This window comes from Dipteris shenzhenensis, chromosome 10 (assembly GCF_047967505.1).
Source record: "Dipteris shenzhenensis isolate YYH24624 ecotype China chromosome 10, Dip_SZ_1.0, whole genome shotgun sequence".
Classification (NCBI taxonomy): Eukaryota; Viridiplantae; Streptophyta; class Polypodiopsida; order Gleicheniales; family Dipteridaceae; genus Dipteris; species Dipteris shenzhenensis.
The window spans coordinates 42645548-42661574 of NC_141605.1; the positions used below are offsets into that span (position 1 = coordinate 42645548).

General features: G+C 39.0%; 1 protein-coding gene across 1 annotated transcript; it reads left to right on the forward strand.

Moving 5' to 3' along the window:
* Positions 1 to 12641: 12641 nt before the first annotated feature.
* On the forward strand, positions 12642 to 14674 carry LOC147897858 (phytol kinase 1, chloroplastic-like). The gene is made up of 6 exons (XM_087380383.1): positions 12642 to 13119; positions 13251 to 13318; positions 13415 to 13546; positions 13639 to 13754; positions 13832 to 13946; positions 14040 to 14674. The coding sequence occupies exons 1-6, from the start codon at positions 12700 to 12702 to the stop codon at positions 14233 to 14235; spliced, it is 1047 nt and encodes a 348-aa protein (XP_087236509.1). The 5' UTR covers positions 12642 to 12699; the 3' UTR covers positions 14236 to 14674.
* The last annotated feature ends 1353 nt before the right edge of the window (positions 14675 to 16027 follow it).

Below are 16027 nucleotides of genomic sequence, written 5' to 3' on the forward strand. Positions count from 1 at the left end.
CCCCATTAACAAAAGCACTATGAGGACTTGCAGAAGGCGTTTAAGGTTGCTGCATAGTGGGCCTGTGCAGAAGGTTGGTGGTTAGAGCGAATGTTCTTACCTCTGTTCTCCAAAGCAATTACTCATAAAAGGCCAAATAGATGTGTGTTCTACGGATGGCTTCTTTCTATCTGGTCTTTTGAACAGTTGTTCTTTGACATGTGACTAAACTGCAAGGCACTTTTACAAGAACATTAGGTGGGTCGTTACTATTCTACCTATAGTTTATGCAGGCAGGAAGGATTGTCCTTAGAAGAAGTTCAAGGCTATCACAAGCTTCTTGGTTGATATTTTTGTTCAGTTTGTGAGGAGCATCATTTGGGTTATGTTTGTAAACAGGGTGCATAGAAATGGCTTAGAGTGTAGATGTGAGTCTGCACAATGATTCGAGTTTCTCTCTATCTCCATCAACTTAGATTTGCCCTCATGCTTTGCTCTTTTGCTTATAGCCATTGCTTGCAGGCAATCAAGTGTTTTGGCTCTTTTGCTTGTAACCATTTCACACAATCATCCATGGGTTGTTTATTCCTTTCATTCTGTTAAAGCAAGTCACAATTCAGCTAACCAACTGCTCCAGTGTTGTTGGTACATATACAAAATGGATACGGTGTAAATTTGAAAGAATCATTTCAAAGTTAGTGCTCCTTGGCAACTACATGCATAGCTGATGATTGGTAGAGCACTATAGGCTTAATAAGTTCCTATAAACATTGTCACTGTCCAATGTACTAGTAGTAGAGACTCTGCCACTATGCCAAATCTAACAAAAAAATATGCCTGCTTTGTCATGGACCGCCTTCACAATGGGTTTCCAAACATAGTGCATGATTAACCTTCTATAGATTAAAAGCATATGAGAGGGTGACTAAGCCTTTGGAGTCGATTCATAATAGACTCGTCAAACAACCCTTTCGCTTGTGCAAATCATTACTTCAAAGAATCACACACTTACTTTTGTCTTTGATGGTTGTCCATCTTACTTTACTCTTTCGGTACATGAGCCAACTGCGAATAATGAAAAGCAATTGCCAAAACTACGTGCCCTCTCGGTAACAGTAAGAACAACATTCTAGGTTTGCCTATTTAAAACATCATTTGGAAATGTGTCCTCATCTTAGCATGTATTACTCCAAGTGCTTTTGTTCTCCGAATGTCCTTCGATTTTGTTGATACTCGGTCTGAAACTCTCCCTTAGTAGAACGTTGGCCAAATGGGCATATAGATTGTTTGCAATCCATCCGTAATGGGTGTGAGGAAGAGAACCTAGGAAATCGACTTTCTACTTAGCATGCCTTGAATTTCCTACGTATCTTTATCTATTGTCTTTTGTTAACCAAACACGACCTTATAATGGGATATGTCTATTGTTTTAAATTTGATTCCAAGGGTGCCTCATTATGATTCCATTGTAAGTGTGATTTATCACTTTAATTTACAATCCTACAGGACATGATTAATCCCATATTCCAATTCTTTTAATTTTGATCTCATAACAGCAAACATTCACCCTCATGCCCTTTGGAATTCACTGAATGCATTGTGCAGACTTATTAAGATAGTGATATAAACATGTGATTGTCCACATTTCCAATACAATACACATCTTTATTCCAAATTCAATGTTTTATTTCAGCAAGTACAAGTGTCAGCATTTGCTTCCATCCCAATACACACCATGGGCAAAGCTCAACAAGTCCTACCACATTTCCTAACAGACACTTCGACGGTCATGGTTGCAAAATTAAAGGAAAGGTAGAGTATGCAAGTAGCTATAAGAGTGGTCTTGTATGGCCCAACCTCACTATGAGAGCCTCACTTAGACCCCATTATACCTAGAGAACAAGTCCAGCTAAATCTAGCATGGATGGACCACATAGCTTGCTTTCAATAATCAACACATATACATTACAACAATCCAATCGCACAAACAATGAACGTCGAAGAGGAAGACAAGATAGACACACTACTCCACGGTCATTTACACAAGCCAACAAGTCATAGACTTTGAGGACAAAGCAATACCCATTGCACCGTCTGAAGGCTTTAGGCAAAAGCAACACACAACATAGGAGGAACAACCATACACTCGGTACTTCATCTACCCCTACTAACATCATCTTACAAAGGCTTGACTAGTGAAAAGCTACAAGAAATCTCAAGCATTTATAAAAATATTGAGCTAGTAGTACTTGACGAAGTCTCCCTCATAGGGCACAACATCTTTATTGTAGCAAACATGCGCTTACAAGAAATTAAACACAACCACTTGGAGCCCTTCGGTGGGGCTGATGTCATACTCTGTGGAGATATTTGCCAAGCTAGCCCAACTAAAGATGGCTAGATTTTCTCTGAAACATGCTCTTCATCAACAATGACACCTTCCATGTGGAAGGACAATGTTGAATACTAGGAATTAATCACACCAATGTGACAAAAACCTACTTCTTCATAGAAGTCCTGAATAGGATAAGAGTTATGGCAACCATGTAAGGGACCCAATTGGTCCTTATGTTTTGCATAATCCAGTTGACGCACCTAGCTTAACCCTTAGTCCTCCATCTCAACCACTCCTATCTCTCTTAGTCAAGAGTAGATAGCCCCCAAGTGGAAGCGGTCCCTTGTCGCCCAATCTAGCCACCCAATTTTGAAGAACGATTCGTCTGCTCGAATCCTAGACTTTGTTGCACGTCTATATGTGGACATGGCCAACATTGATCCAAGGCAAAATGTTAACCATTAGACAATTTGATTGCCCAACCGAAGTAGCCAAGTAACTAGGCACCAAGGAGCCACCAACCAAGCATCCAAGTAGTGAGTCTCCAAGAGGCATGGATGAGAAGGAGGAAACTACACAAGCAAGTCGGTGAAGATGGTTTGCAAATAATCGTGGGTAAATTTTGGAAGGCGGTTAACAAGAACAGTGAGTCTCGGAATTCCTTAGTTTTATTTAAGTGTAATACTCGATGTAGAATGGGTTCCAAATGGTCATGTCTACGTAGAGTCTTAGAAATACTATCAAGCCAGTGTTATGTAAGGTAGAGATAGACTTGTGCTTATAGATAAGGCGACTATGATAGTTTTTAGAGGTCATTCTTTTTCATGATCGCAAACACATGACCCAGTTTCACTTTAGGGGCTAACCTCCCAGCATCGGTGTAAAAATGTTGTCACTTTTTCACTTTTTCCTCATTTCCAAGTTGCGAGCATTTTAGTCACCTAGAGTTATGTCGCTAGTCATTGCAGCATATGTGTTTCACAAAAGTAGTATAGGTCATTGGGTCATATTGTGATGCGAGGGGTAGGTTAAGGAATGGAAAGCAAGTCTAATATGAAAAAGAAGTTTTGATCACAAGGTTTTAATGGAGGTTCTCACCTTGATAGGGGGTCTAGGGTTTAGGAATTGTTTGTAGGGTTTAGAAGGAGGATAGGGTGGCAAAAAGGATTGCAAGGTTGAGGAATGGAGAGCTAGCATCCTTCATTTATTCATGGGGTTTATAGTTGCAAAGGAGAGAAGGGAGGAGGAGGAGGAGAAGGGAGGAAGATTGGAGATTGTAAGGTTAGAGCACGCTATCACACTGATAGTGTTGAGGGAGCATGGACACAATAAGAACACCAAAGCGAAATGAACATTGAACCCCAACGAGTCAAAGCGTCTTTGCATTTAGAGATATTTATACAGCCATGGTTGTGAAATGATGTTTGGATTTGTGCTACAGTCTCCAAATGGAGTTAAATTACTCAATGCCACTTGTTTATTTGTTTTTATACTTCCTTTTTTCAAAGACCAAGATCATCACTTGGGAATATGTTTCATGTAGAAACATATTACTTATTGACTTGCTTTTCAAGCCTTGGACTTAAGTTAACAACAGTCTTGGCAAGCTGGGCTTTAATGGAAAGTTGGCACTTGGGTTCTATGTAGAGATGCGCTGGCAAAAGTGCAACCCTATCATTTGTTATCATGTATTGCTGGATTGTGTTCCATTCTTTGATTGTCAATGCCTCTACTAATTTGTGTGTCTACTTGATGCATGTGCATCTATATCTTTTGTACCTTGGATCCTTGGGATTTGACTATTGTCACATTTTGGAAGTATTCCACTTGTGACTAGAATGGGATGTAGCCCTTTTTGTTGAGGAACATTTGCGATTGAGGATTTCATGCTTGGCTTGTGTCCCATTTTACTAGACATAGTGTCATTGTTTTCAAATTTTTCATACTGTCATTGAGGTACCCATATTTGTTGAGCATATTGCATGGTCCATAAGCAATTGCAAGTTTTGTTGGGGCAAGGGGTACATGGCTCTCTTTTATGCAGATTTTGGGGATCCATGCCCAACTTAATCTTCTATCCAAGTATTGGAGTTGATCAGGTATAAAGTGGTACATATCTTTCTTTTGTATCCAAATAGATTTTTTCCTTGCTTGTTTGGATTGCATCTGATTGTATGGAGTAGAACACTCATTATTGCTAAAGGACCATTGTGCTTTTTGCTGATAGGTCTATGTTGACATTTTTTTGGGTTGCAATTTGACTGAGGGTTTCTCTTTGGAGACATCTTTGACCTTCATTATTGAGAAAATCTTGACTTGAGAGTGTTTTCATTGTCTTGATATTGTTGACTCTGCGATTTGGATTCCAAAAATGGTGTAGATCTTTGATGGGGTTGGTCTTGGTTGTTGGCATTTGTTTGAGTTTAATGAGCTCCTCTTTTAAGTCTTGTATCTCAATTTTTAGCATGACATGAAGTAAGTTTGTGTAGTTGTTGTATAAGCTATACTACTTATTGTTGCCAAGCATTCTTAAATTCATGCATTGGTTAAACTTGCTCCTAGAAAACATCCTTGAGTTTTTGTAGATCTCTTGAATGTGTTGAGAATTTGCCTCCAAGAATTTTGATAAGAGAGTGCTTCTAGCTATTATACATTCATATTTGAGGCCTATCCAAGAGGAAAATTTAATGCATTTTTATGCAAAGTAATTGTACTCAAAGAGCTTGGGTGGAAGAGATGTTGAGAGTCACATCTTGGTTTTGCATCATTGGATAGATGTGTTAGAAACTTCCAATGTTATGTTCGAATAGCAACCCCCTTTGTGTAATCTACTTTTGTTAGGTTTGGTTTGGGGTTTTCAATTGAGTATACATTCACTTTATCTTTGTTTGCTCTTTTTATTTCCTTTTTGCTTGTTGGGCGGACTTTTTATTGTGCACATGTTAGTGATAAGTGATTCCTTTGAACACATTGGTAATCTGCATTATTATTTAAGGCATCTAATTATTCTACAGGATTTGGCCTATGTGTGCCAGTGAGTTTAGAAATGACTCCACTTGTATCACCTCTTGGTTTGAAAACCTACCTTTCCAATTTTGCTCGATCATTCCTCTCAATTGATTCTTAAATTGCCATTGCAACACCCAAGGTGATCACTTTATAAACATGTAAGGTAGTAGGTTCATTCATGAGGAATGTCTTACGGGATTTAGGGATACGAGAGTTAAAAAAACTAGTTATCAAATATAGCTATGATATGTATCTATAAGAAGGATTTTTAAATTCGTAATTACAACATGTATACATGTGGACAACAGATAGATAATTATGTAAAACAATATAAAATTTCAAATATAGGGGTATTTTAAATGTATACTTGCTCACACATATTTGATAGATTTTTTCGTAGTGACTACCATAAGTTGCAACATAATTACAGTTTTGGAATTATAACGATCCATTTTTTCATGAATTTCTTCATGCAATCCTTTGACAAAATTAACTGGTGCTCTACTAGTGATAGATTTCCCTCTATGATAGTACTTTTTATATTGTTGAAATAATTTATCATAGTAGCCCAATTCTCTTTGGCAATGTCAAATTTTGAATACCTTTGTCCGCCGTTTCATGATAGATGGAATTTGTGGATGATACATTCCGGTTGAGATCCACATTATTTCATTAGTATAATTTATTTTGTCATAGCATGGGCCATGAAATTCATATTTCCACATCCATTTTGATGTACCTGTCAAATCGTTCCCCTATGAGAGCTTATGGGAATATGTTCAAATAATCTTCCTCGTTCCTTGAGGTGTCTCCTCACCATTTTTGCTCAAACAAAGTAATGAATTTTTACATGGCATGTATACAAGTGGATCATGTCGCATGCCAAGTGCTTGTGGGATCGACTCCAAGTGGCTCATTTCATTGCTGGTATAGATGTCTATGTATTGGGGGTGGTCTTTTAGAACTTGATCTCATATGGTTTCCATTGCAAGCTATTACATTGGTCGGGTCTATGTCGTGTAGGAGATTTACGAAGTACGAGGATTGCTAGAGAGAGAGAGAGAGAGAGAGAGAGAGAGAGAGAGAGAGAGAGAGAGAGAGAGAGAGAGAGAGAGAGAGAGAGAGAGAGAGAGAGAGAGATGTGTAGTACACAATCCCATTATTTTTTCAAAACTCACCCCCCATGAGCTCCTCTCTATCATTAATGATCTCTCCATGCTCCTTTTCACCCATCTCATCTCCTGATACCCTAATTGCTACCTAAATAATTGAATATTATTTTTAGTTGAGTAGGGGCTGTCACTAGCATGCTATGTAAGGGTCTTAACTATGAGCATAAATAGGATGGGAATGTATATGGATATTCTCATCACATTTCTCATTATAAAAGCCTATTTCTATCCTAAAGATATCCCAAACCCATCATGCCATGTGCTAAAACACGATAGGACTAGGATGAAAATAAATATTTTTTGTTTTATATCTTCATAAATCTAAATTTCACTAGAGGGTCTAAAGGTCGTCATCTAGCATGGGAAAAAATGTGGTCTAAGAGAAGCTTCCTGTGCTTGTCAAAGGGCCACCAAGTTTTGATAGGTTGGAGTGTAAATTTGGAGGCCTCCATAAACTTGCCTTCTTGTTAGAAAAATTGGTGGTTGCAATAGGTTAGTTACAATGCATTTGGGAAGGAACACTTCTAGTTGGAGGTCAGAGTAAGGTGGAAGTGCACATGGGTCAGTGCACACACTATCCATAACCTCTAGTTTAGGTGAAAGTGGATAAGAGATAGTGCACATGCTCCCCATAATTGATTTCTAATGTGCCTAATGAATTTCAAGAATTTTGTTCCATGGTTTGATCATCAAAGTAATATAGAGGAGTCCTTTGAACTCTATGAAAACATGCTAGAGCTCTTTAATCATAAAACAATGACTTGCAGATCGACCTACAAAACTTGTTGATTGATTGCAAAGCCCAAGCATAGACAAATAAAGGTAGAATGGAAGGCAAACTACAACATTTTACTAGGAGATAAGGTTTGCTTCAATGCTCCTCAACACATTTACAAAATTAAGAGTATCATCAAATGCACCAATTATGAACCAAGGTTGCATATCAAAGGAAAAAAAACAAAACCATGATTGCTTGTTGTGTTGTGATTGCTTCAGATGCAAAATTCTCTTTTAAGAATTCAAGGAGGGCTTAACAACAATTTCAAGTGAGAGATAGTACCACAAATGGCTTTTTCAAGCCCCAAAATAGTTCATCCAATTTTAAAATAGTTTCTCAAGTTTGTAATAAATTTATCAAAGTATATTTTTTAGCCTCACTTTGAACAATTTTATATATGGCTCCAAAGAGACTTCTCTTGCTCCTCCAAAAGAGGCAGTCGATCAAGCGAGCGATGTCAAGCGAGTAGTACCAAATAAGCGAGCGAGAAAAAGCGAGCAAAGTAGAAATGGTTGGGCTACCAACACATAATCTCGTTTTATGTATGTACTCATCATTAATAAATATTTATACTGCTTCCTCAACATTGAACATGATTATAACATAATATTGCAAGTGTGCATTAGTAATAGAAATACTTTGGCTATCAACAATAGGTACTATAGTTTTGAAGTGCATCACTTGAGAAAAACATAACCTCACTATATTTATGTGCTGTAAAGTTTTATAGTATCACCTTGTAAGTCTACATTAGTGATAGTGTTATCTATTGTCATGAGATGAGCTTGCGTAGAAATGCTTTGGCTACCAACAAGTAGTATATAGTTGAAGTGCATCATTCAATAAAAACTTCAACATCGAACATGATCATAACATGTTATTGAAAGTCTACCTTGGTAAAAGTGTTTTATATATTTTCATCATAAGAACTTGCATAGAAAACATTTGATTTTTTTGTCCCAATATATAGATAGAGTTCTAACATGCTTCTATTATGAGTAGCCTTGCTCTAAATTTGGTGCAAGAAACTGGCAAAAATTCCATTAAATTCACATTTGGATGCATGAAGTTTTACTAAATGGTGCAAAATGTCATGATAATCATCTAAATCATGCCTTGCCATTCGTTTTGATATGTAACATGACCCCATTTGGATTTGTAAATCAAAAGATACATGACGTCAAAATTCTCATCTTTTGGGCCAACAAAACGAATGGCAAGGCATGATTTAGACGATTATCATGACCTTTTGCACCATTTAGTAAAACTTCATGCATCAAAATGTGAATTTAATAAACAATTAGACAATTTCTTGCACCGGATCTAGAGGAAAGTTTACCTAATATGGACCATGTCAATATATTGTCTATTTTGGCTTCTACCATTGATTTCTATAAGCAAATATTAATTTGTTTTGGAATTTAAATCATTTTAAAGAAAGTAATGTAATTGCTCTTTAAATTTTGTTAAATTGTTGGGATGTAAGAGTGATTCATTAAAGAGGGTTTTTTTGCAAACAGAAAACCATGGGTTTTGTTCCAAGAGTGAATACAGTTTCAAAAACCAAGCATTTGCACATGCATGTAATGTGGACTATTCCATTCAAGAAGTCCTATGGAACTTTTGACTTGTGTGGAAGATTTCATTGGTGGTCTCACTTATGTTGGTGGAGATAGAGAACTTGATTATGGAGGATTACAAAAAATTGAATGAGTAAAAGTGAGCAAAGATAGGGTGCGTCTTTACTAATAATGCCTTGGCAATGACATAGGTCCAACTCTCTCATGGACTTTTGAAGAACTTAGACAGTTGCTAAAACAAGGATTTGTCAATCTATTATTGTTTTGTTTTGATTGCTTTTTTTGGCTCGCTCACTTTTTCTTGCTCGCTTTTTTTGGTTCGCTCACTTTTCCTCGCTCGCTTTTTGGTAATCCTCCAAAACAAACCTACTAGCTTCAAAACTTTTTTCTAACTTCAAAATAGTCCTTGAAATTTTTAAAAATGTTTTCGGATTGTCAATACCTATTCTAGAGTAAAAAATACATGTTTTCAACTAAAAAACTAATCTCTAACTTCAGCATAGCAGATTTTGAATCCTTAAAATATATTTTTATTTGATCTCAATAGCTTTTCCAACTTGAGAATAGCTTTTCTAACTTCCAAAGTTGAATTGAACTGGTCATTGAACCTTTCCTCAAATTTGAGTAATAATTGCTCAAAAAAAGATTTGGCAAGAGTTGTACACCCATTCAAGCTCCTTGCCTATTGCTACCTTCAAGACTTACATATTTTAGGACATGTGCATAGATTCCACCCTGTTTATCCTCTCAAATTAGAACTCCCTCTTTGGTCTTTTTCCTAAACTCCATAAGATGTTTTGAACAATAAGCAAATGCAACATACAAATACATTTCTTTTAAAGCATCCATTGTGGCATTTACATGTCTTCCAATGCTTGTAATATCTATGTGCTCATATTGAAACATTAAATTCAACCAATCTATTTGTACCAACACATAAACCAAAAAGTGTATGAGAAACTGCACCTGATATATGATTGCGTGTTCATAAATTTTTTCATGGCCCCTTCCAATCTGTGAGAAGTGCAGGCATTATTTTAGCCAAACGATCCATCACCTTCCCACGTGATAGCCATCTAATACCATGTAATTGAAGCATTTGATAATGCTTCAAATGAAAGGCATCTAAAATATCCATGAGCTCCTCTCATCGCAAAGAAGATTTGTCCAGCCATTGTCTTATCTTGTTTGCAAATTTATCAACATTGGTAAACTCTATGAAGCTCTCACATGCATCTTTGACTACTAGTGCTTCATGGTGAGCAATGCAATGAATACCCAAAAGATGTGGAATGTCATAGCATAGTTTAGCAAGTAATCCTTCATTTACACAAATCAGAGCAGGAGCCCCATCGGATACAAAACCCACCATTTTTTGCCTTTCCAAGTGCATATCCTCTATCACTTGTTGCTCACCTTCATACATTGATTGTGCCTTACCATCACGAATATGAACTAAGCGCACAAATCGAGTCTTCCAAGGCCCAATTCCCCATTTGGAGAGAAATGTAATGTAGACAATCAAGTGTTTTTCAAAGCGACGATCCGTGCTTTCATCAACCATAATGGAATAGAGAAGGCTCTCACATATCTCTTCTCTGAGTTTCTCCCAACACACAAGATATAATGCTTCTAAGAACTCTTTTCCTGAATTGACATTTATGTAGGATGCATATTCACTTGACAAAGGCATATCGGGTGTGCGCATAAACATGTGATGATAGCATGCATCTACAATGACTCTAAGGACATGTCCTTACATGCCACAAACCACATAATTTTGGAGAACGCTCATAATGCACACCTTTTCAGCATCCATCATTAGATCCACAGGCTTTTCTATGGCCTTACTTGGTCCTTTGCTTTTCAATTGAAATATCTCTTGAGCCCTTTTGTGCCCTTTTGGATTCTTGTGTATTTCAAGTGCATGTTTTTGAATATTTTACTCTCCATTTGACTAAATGGTTTGTTGGCATTCATCTCCACATATAGAGCATTTAATCCACTCTTTTCCTTCAGCATAAAAAATAGCATATGCCCAGGGATTTGTGATCTACCATGCAGGAATAAAAGACCTTGTATAGCTTTCCTTTCTCTTTGTTGCTCTACTATCCTCACTCTGAAGAGCAACGGCATCAACATCAACATTCAAATCCATATGCATATGCTCATGATTGTCTACTTCCTTAAAAGTCCCACCACATGTAAGGATATTTGTCTCTTATTCTTCTTTGGCCTTCCCATGCTTATCGACAAATTGAAAACTTAAATCAATAAATAGGAAATAAAGTATGTATTGGAATTTAGCTTAGTATAAAGACTACAGTAATCAATTTTAAGTATTCTACATTACTCTTACTCATGAAAACTCATGCAGAAAACAATTATCAATGACAAATCTAGAAAAGAAAATGGTTATATGATTCTAAACTTTCAAAATGCTCCATTCAACATCCATAAAAATGCATGCAAAGCTAAAGTTCATACCTCTTAGACTTTGCTTGTTTGCTTGCAAATTGCATGCTTGAACCTCCAAGCAAACTCAAAGGCTACACAGTCTAACGGGAGGCAATGCATTTTGCGAGAAAACATGCAAGAAAACGTTGTTGCGAGCTATACGCTATACTTTGGAAGTGCAACGACAACTTACAAGACAAATCATGGATTCATCATTTAATCAACAGAGATCTTGCTGCCTTAACAATTTGCTTGCAGCTTCAATCATATGTCTGTACGTTCATCATCTTATGTAGTCTGCACCATCTGTACATTACCAAATCCTTGTAGGAGTGCTTTTTGACTAGAGATCTTTCACTGGGCGGTAAGGAGAAATTCTACCATGAAAGGAGAAGACAATGAAGGGATTCGCCATCACCCACTGAAAGAAGAGTACTTGAAGTTCTGTTGGGGCAGAATGCTTGAAGAGGCAACACACTAGAAGGTTGGAGCAGCTCGAGAGGAGCAGGACTGCAAGTGGAGGGAAGGTGAGTTTGAGTCGTGAGGCCAAGAGCCTGGAGAAAGAGATAATGTGACGTCATTCTGCTTCAGATTTTGAAAGTCCATTGGACCCGTAGCCCTTCTTTTTGATAATTTCAAGATTTAGTCACTCTTCTCGCCAATGAAGGGCTAAATTGAAAATCCTGTTGCTTTTGATTGCTAAATTTTTGGCCTGCCCCTAATGGGTAGGCCACTCTTTTGGCCATGAAGGGCTAAATTGAAAATCCCATTGCTTTTGATCGCTAAATTTTTGGCCTGCCCCTAACGGGTAGGCCACTCTTCTCGCCTTGAAGGGCTAAATTGAAAATCCCATTTCTTTTGACTGCTAAATTTTTGGCTTGCCCCTAATGGGTAGGCCTTTGCCTTTTAAAGAGAAAAATCACTAATTTACTTATTTTTATATCCGCTTTTTTTGGCACATCAGTTGAGTATTCTATTTCTATCCCATTCCTGACATCCTCCACTTTTTCTTCCCCCCTTTTACTCTCTCTCTGTCTCTCTCTCTCTCTCTGTCTTCTTCTTCCTCTTCTTCTTCTTCTTCTTCTTCTTCTTCTCTCTCTCTCTCTCTCTCTCTCTCTCTTCAGCTTGCAATTCACCCCCTTGTCCGTGCACCATCTTGGGCAGGTCACATCTCTCTCTCTCTCTCTCTCTCTCTCTCTCTCTCTTCAGCTTGCAATTCACCCCCTTTTCCGCGCACCATCTTAATGAAATTCATATTGTTTTACACTCATTCAAAATGGCGTCAGAAGGGTCCCGAAGGCTCCAAATTTGAGGGGTGCAGGAGCCAAAAGTCTAAAAGGGTGCACGTGAGGTGTCAGTCAACTGCTAAGTTTGACTGAACACTGGTGGATGGAGAAGACGACAGAGAGCTGGGAGATTTGCTGTGGCAAAGCTCCTTCATTATACTCAGCGATGACTCCCCCTCTTACCCTCTCCCATCCCCATCCCCTTCCCCTTCCCCTTATCTCTTGGAAGACCTTTCCCCTGCAGCCTCGCTTGCTCCCATCCCTCAGACTCTTCCCCTCTGCCTCTCTTGATAAGAGCTGGGCTTATCCTTCCACATGGAAATCTCATCTGGACCCTTTCCCAGGCAAGCATCAGTTTCCCTTCGCATCCAGCTGGAGCCTGCCCTTCGTGGAGAGCTCTGCCCTTCCTTTGCAGCTCGGCTGTACCGAGCATGATACCATCTGCACCGTCGTGCTTTTTGCTGGCTCCTTCCTTTGGATCCGCCTTTTTGACATCTTGGTGCAGAATAACTTGCTCGAACAGGTTGGTGGCATGATTTTTTCATCGATTTCAAATGACCCATTTTGTGGAGGGATGAACGTTTTAGCAGGGGGCTGGGAGCTGTGCCATACTGTATAATAATTGGGCACAGTGCATTTCTCTGATCAGAACAGAAATTGAGCCGCAAGCTGGTCCATATCTCAACTGGGATTATTTATGCCCTAGTGTGGCCAATGTACAGGTGTGTGTCTTCCCCACAGATTTTACTGCCTCGTGCATTTAAGCATGCTACTTCTCTTTGATGGAATATAACCGTCTGTCGTGAATTGTGTTCCAGCACGTCCCCCTGGTCACGCTTCTTTGCTCTTGCAATTCCCTTGGCCAATGTTCTCAAGCTTCTCTTGTACGGACTCAGCATACTTAAAGACGAGGGCCTGGTCAAGTCTATTAGCAGAGAAGGCACTGCTGCGTAAGCCTTCGAGGCTCTTCAAGCTATTGAGTCTGAAATGCATTCGTACTTTGTTATGGATTGTTGCCCTTGATCAGGCTGAAATACTGCAGGGAGCTCTTAAGGGGACCTTTATATTATGTGCTAGTCTTGTCCCTCTGCACCGTGCTATTTTGGAGGGAGTCCCCTGTGGGTATGATCGCCTTGGCAAATATGTGCGGGGGAGATGGTATGCCTCTGCAATCGTAACTTCCTTCCTATCTATCATCTCATTAACATTTTGATGATCCACTCGCATGAATGCAGGCATAGCTGATATTGTGGGTAGACGGATGGGTGGAGTCAAACTTCCTTACAACCGCAAGAAAAGCTGGGCCGGTAGCATTGCCATGTTTCTCCTCGGATTTCTGCTTTCCATAGGGTAAGCTCGTTTTTGACCGTCTGTTTCCTTTCTGATACCTTGAAAATAAACATATATTCGAGACCCTCACGATCAAGGAATCCTTGACTGCAGGTTTCTCTATTACTACTCTTCTTTGGGTTTCTATCGATTGGATTGGGGAAAAGCAGTTCAATGTGTGGCCTTGATTTCTTTTGTGGCCACAGTTGTAGAGTCCCTCCCTATCTCCTCAAAACTTGACGATAACATGTCAGTACCTCTAGTATGTGTTTTATTGGGAGCCGCCTTATTCCCTAATACGAGCTTGTGACATCGACAGCGGATTATCATTGGATATCTAGATGGTTTCTTGCTTTGCCTGAAGAAGGCTCCGATCCAATTTGATTGCTGACTGGGGGCATTTTCAGAACTCACCTAGACGGAGAAAAGGTTGGAAAGTAAACGAACAGATGTGGAGGGTCTTGGGCTAGTATTGGGTAAAGCAAGATAAGTGTGAAGCAGTGGTTTTGGCCTTGTTTTCCAACCATGCAGCTTATGCTTTATCTTGAGCCCATGCATGTTGAGATTTTTTTCGTATAAAAATGGATTCTGTTAACCTTGTTTGGGTCTCTCTCTCCCCCCCTTATCCTCCACCACACCTACCATTTGCCAATGTGGATGCGCATTGCATATATGCATAACATGCTGAAACAGTTGGACCAGCCTATTGGTGTTATTTTACATTCGTCCATGCAATGGGCATGCTTTTCAAGTAAATCTAGAATGCCTGATACACCCTACTTTTTTGGAATTGTTAAGAAATTGCTGTTTTAGCTAGATTCTATTAAAACAGTTCTGTTTCACGTGGATTTCTTGAAGGGGAGTCTCCACAATGAATGTTGTTCTAGATTATTTATCCAAATAAGTGAGAAAGCTAGACATAATAGACTACTGGACAAAAAGCAGGGGTGACTGATTTGAGATTGTTGGAGAACACACAAAATTTTGACAAGATACACGAAGCTCTAGGGAGCTCAGAGAAAGCTATTTATTCTTAAAAAATAAAGAAAGCCTTTCAAGTGCTACAAAGGAAAATGTCCTTCCCATTGCTTACTAGTTGACGGAGGGACAAGATGAGCGAGCACATATTATGAAAGTATGTAAGAGTAGAGTGGTATAGACCAAGCTTGGTATAGATTGGGGCGAATGGAGGGGACATGGGGAGCAGCCCTAACCTGATTGATTAAGGCGGGGGCGATTCACCTAAGGAGGCAGAACTCTCTGGAAGTTTGGCAGGAGGTCTATAAGTAGATGGGTGTTGAGTGGAGGGAGGTAGAGGGAGGAAGGAGAGGGAGAGGGAGGAAAGGTGAGTGCGGCAGAGGTTGACTGAGGAGAGAAAAGGTAAGTGGAGGGAGAGGAGAGTGAGGCAAGGGAGAGAGGAGGGAAGGGGCAGGCGGCGGAGGACAGGGGAATGAGCGGTGGAGGAATAGGGAACGGGAGTAGAGAGAGAGGGCAGTGGAGAGATTTTGAGTGGAGAGGCAAGGCGACGAAGGGACGAGGGTGACAGGCTAATTAGATTAATAACAAGGTGAATTACATTCAAAAGGCCTGCCCTTATGGAGGTCAATGAATTTGTAAATAAGAGAGTGGTCAGACCAATAAATGAAATTAGTACCAACTTTTTTGTGTTCATTGTTTGTGTTTGACCATCTATGGTCTATAGTTTAACTGAAAATAATTGTGGGTTCATGAATCAATTGCATGAATTTCTTTGTGCCATGTATGTGGTAAGTTGTGTCGAAGTATTCTTTGAAAAAAAAAAGTTGTGTCGAAGTAATTTGTGTAGGATCATAGTGAATGTTGAAGTCTCTGATGATTGTAGTTGGAATTTCATGTTCTATTTGAAGGGGCAGTTTGTCGATTATTGTTACAAGTATTGAATGTGGTGCTGTAGGTCCTTTGTAGACATTAATTATTGCGATGTTGGAATGTTGCGTTGTCTTAAATATTGTGTGGTAGCACTCGCAATTTCTCTGGATGATGTATTCTTTCATGTCCAAGACTAAATCATTTTAAAAACATGTTGCAATTCCAACTCTGTTATTTTTTTACAAGCATGTAAA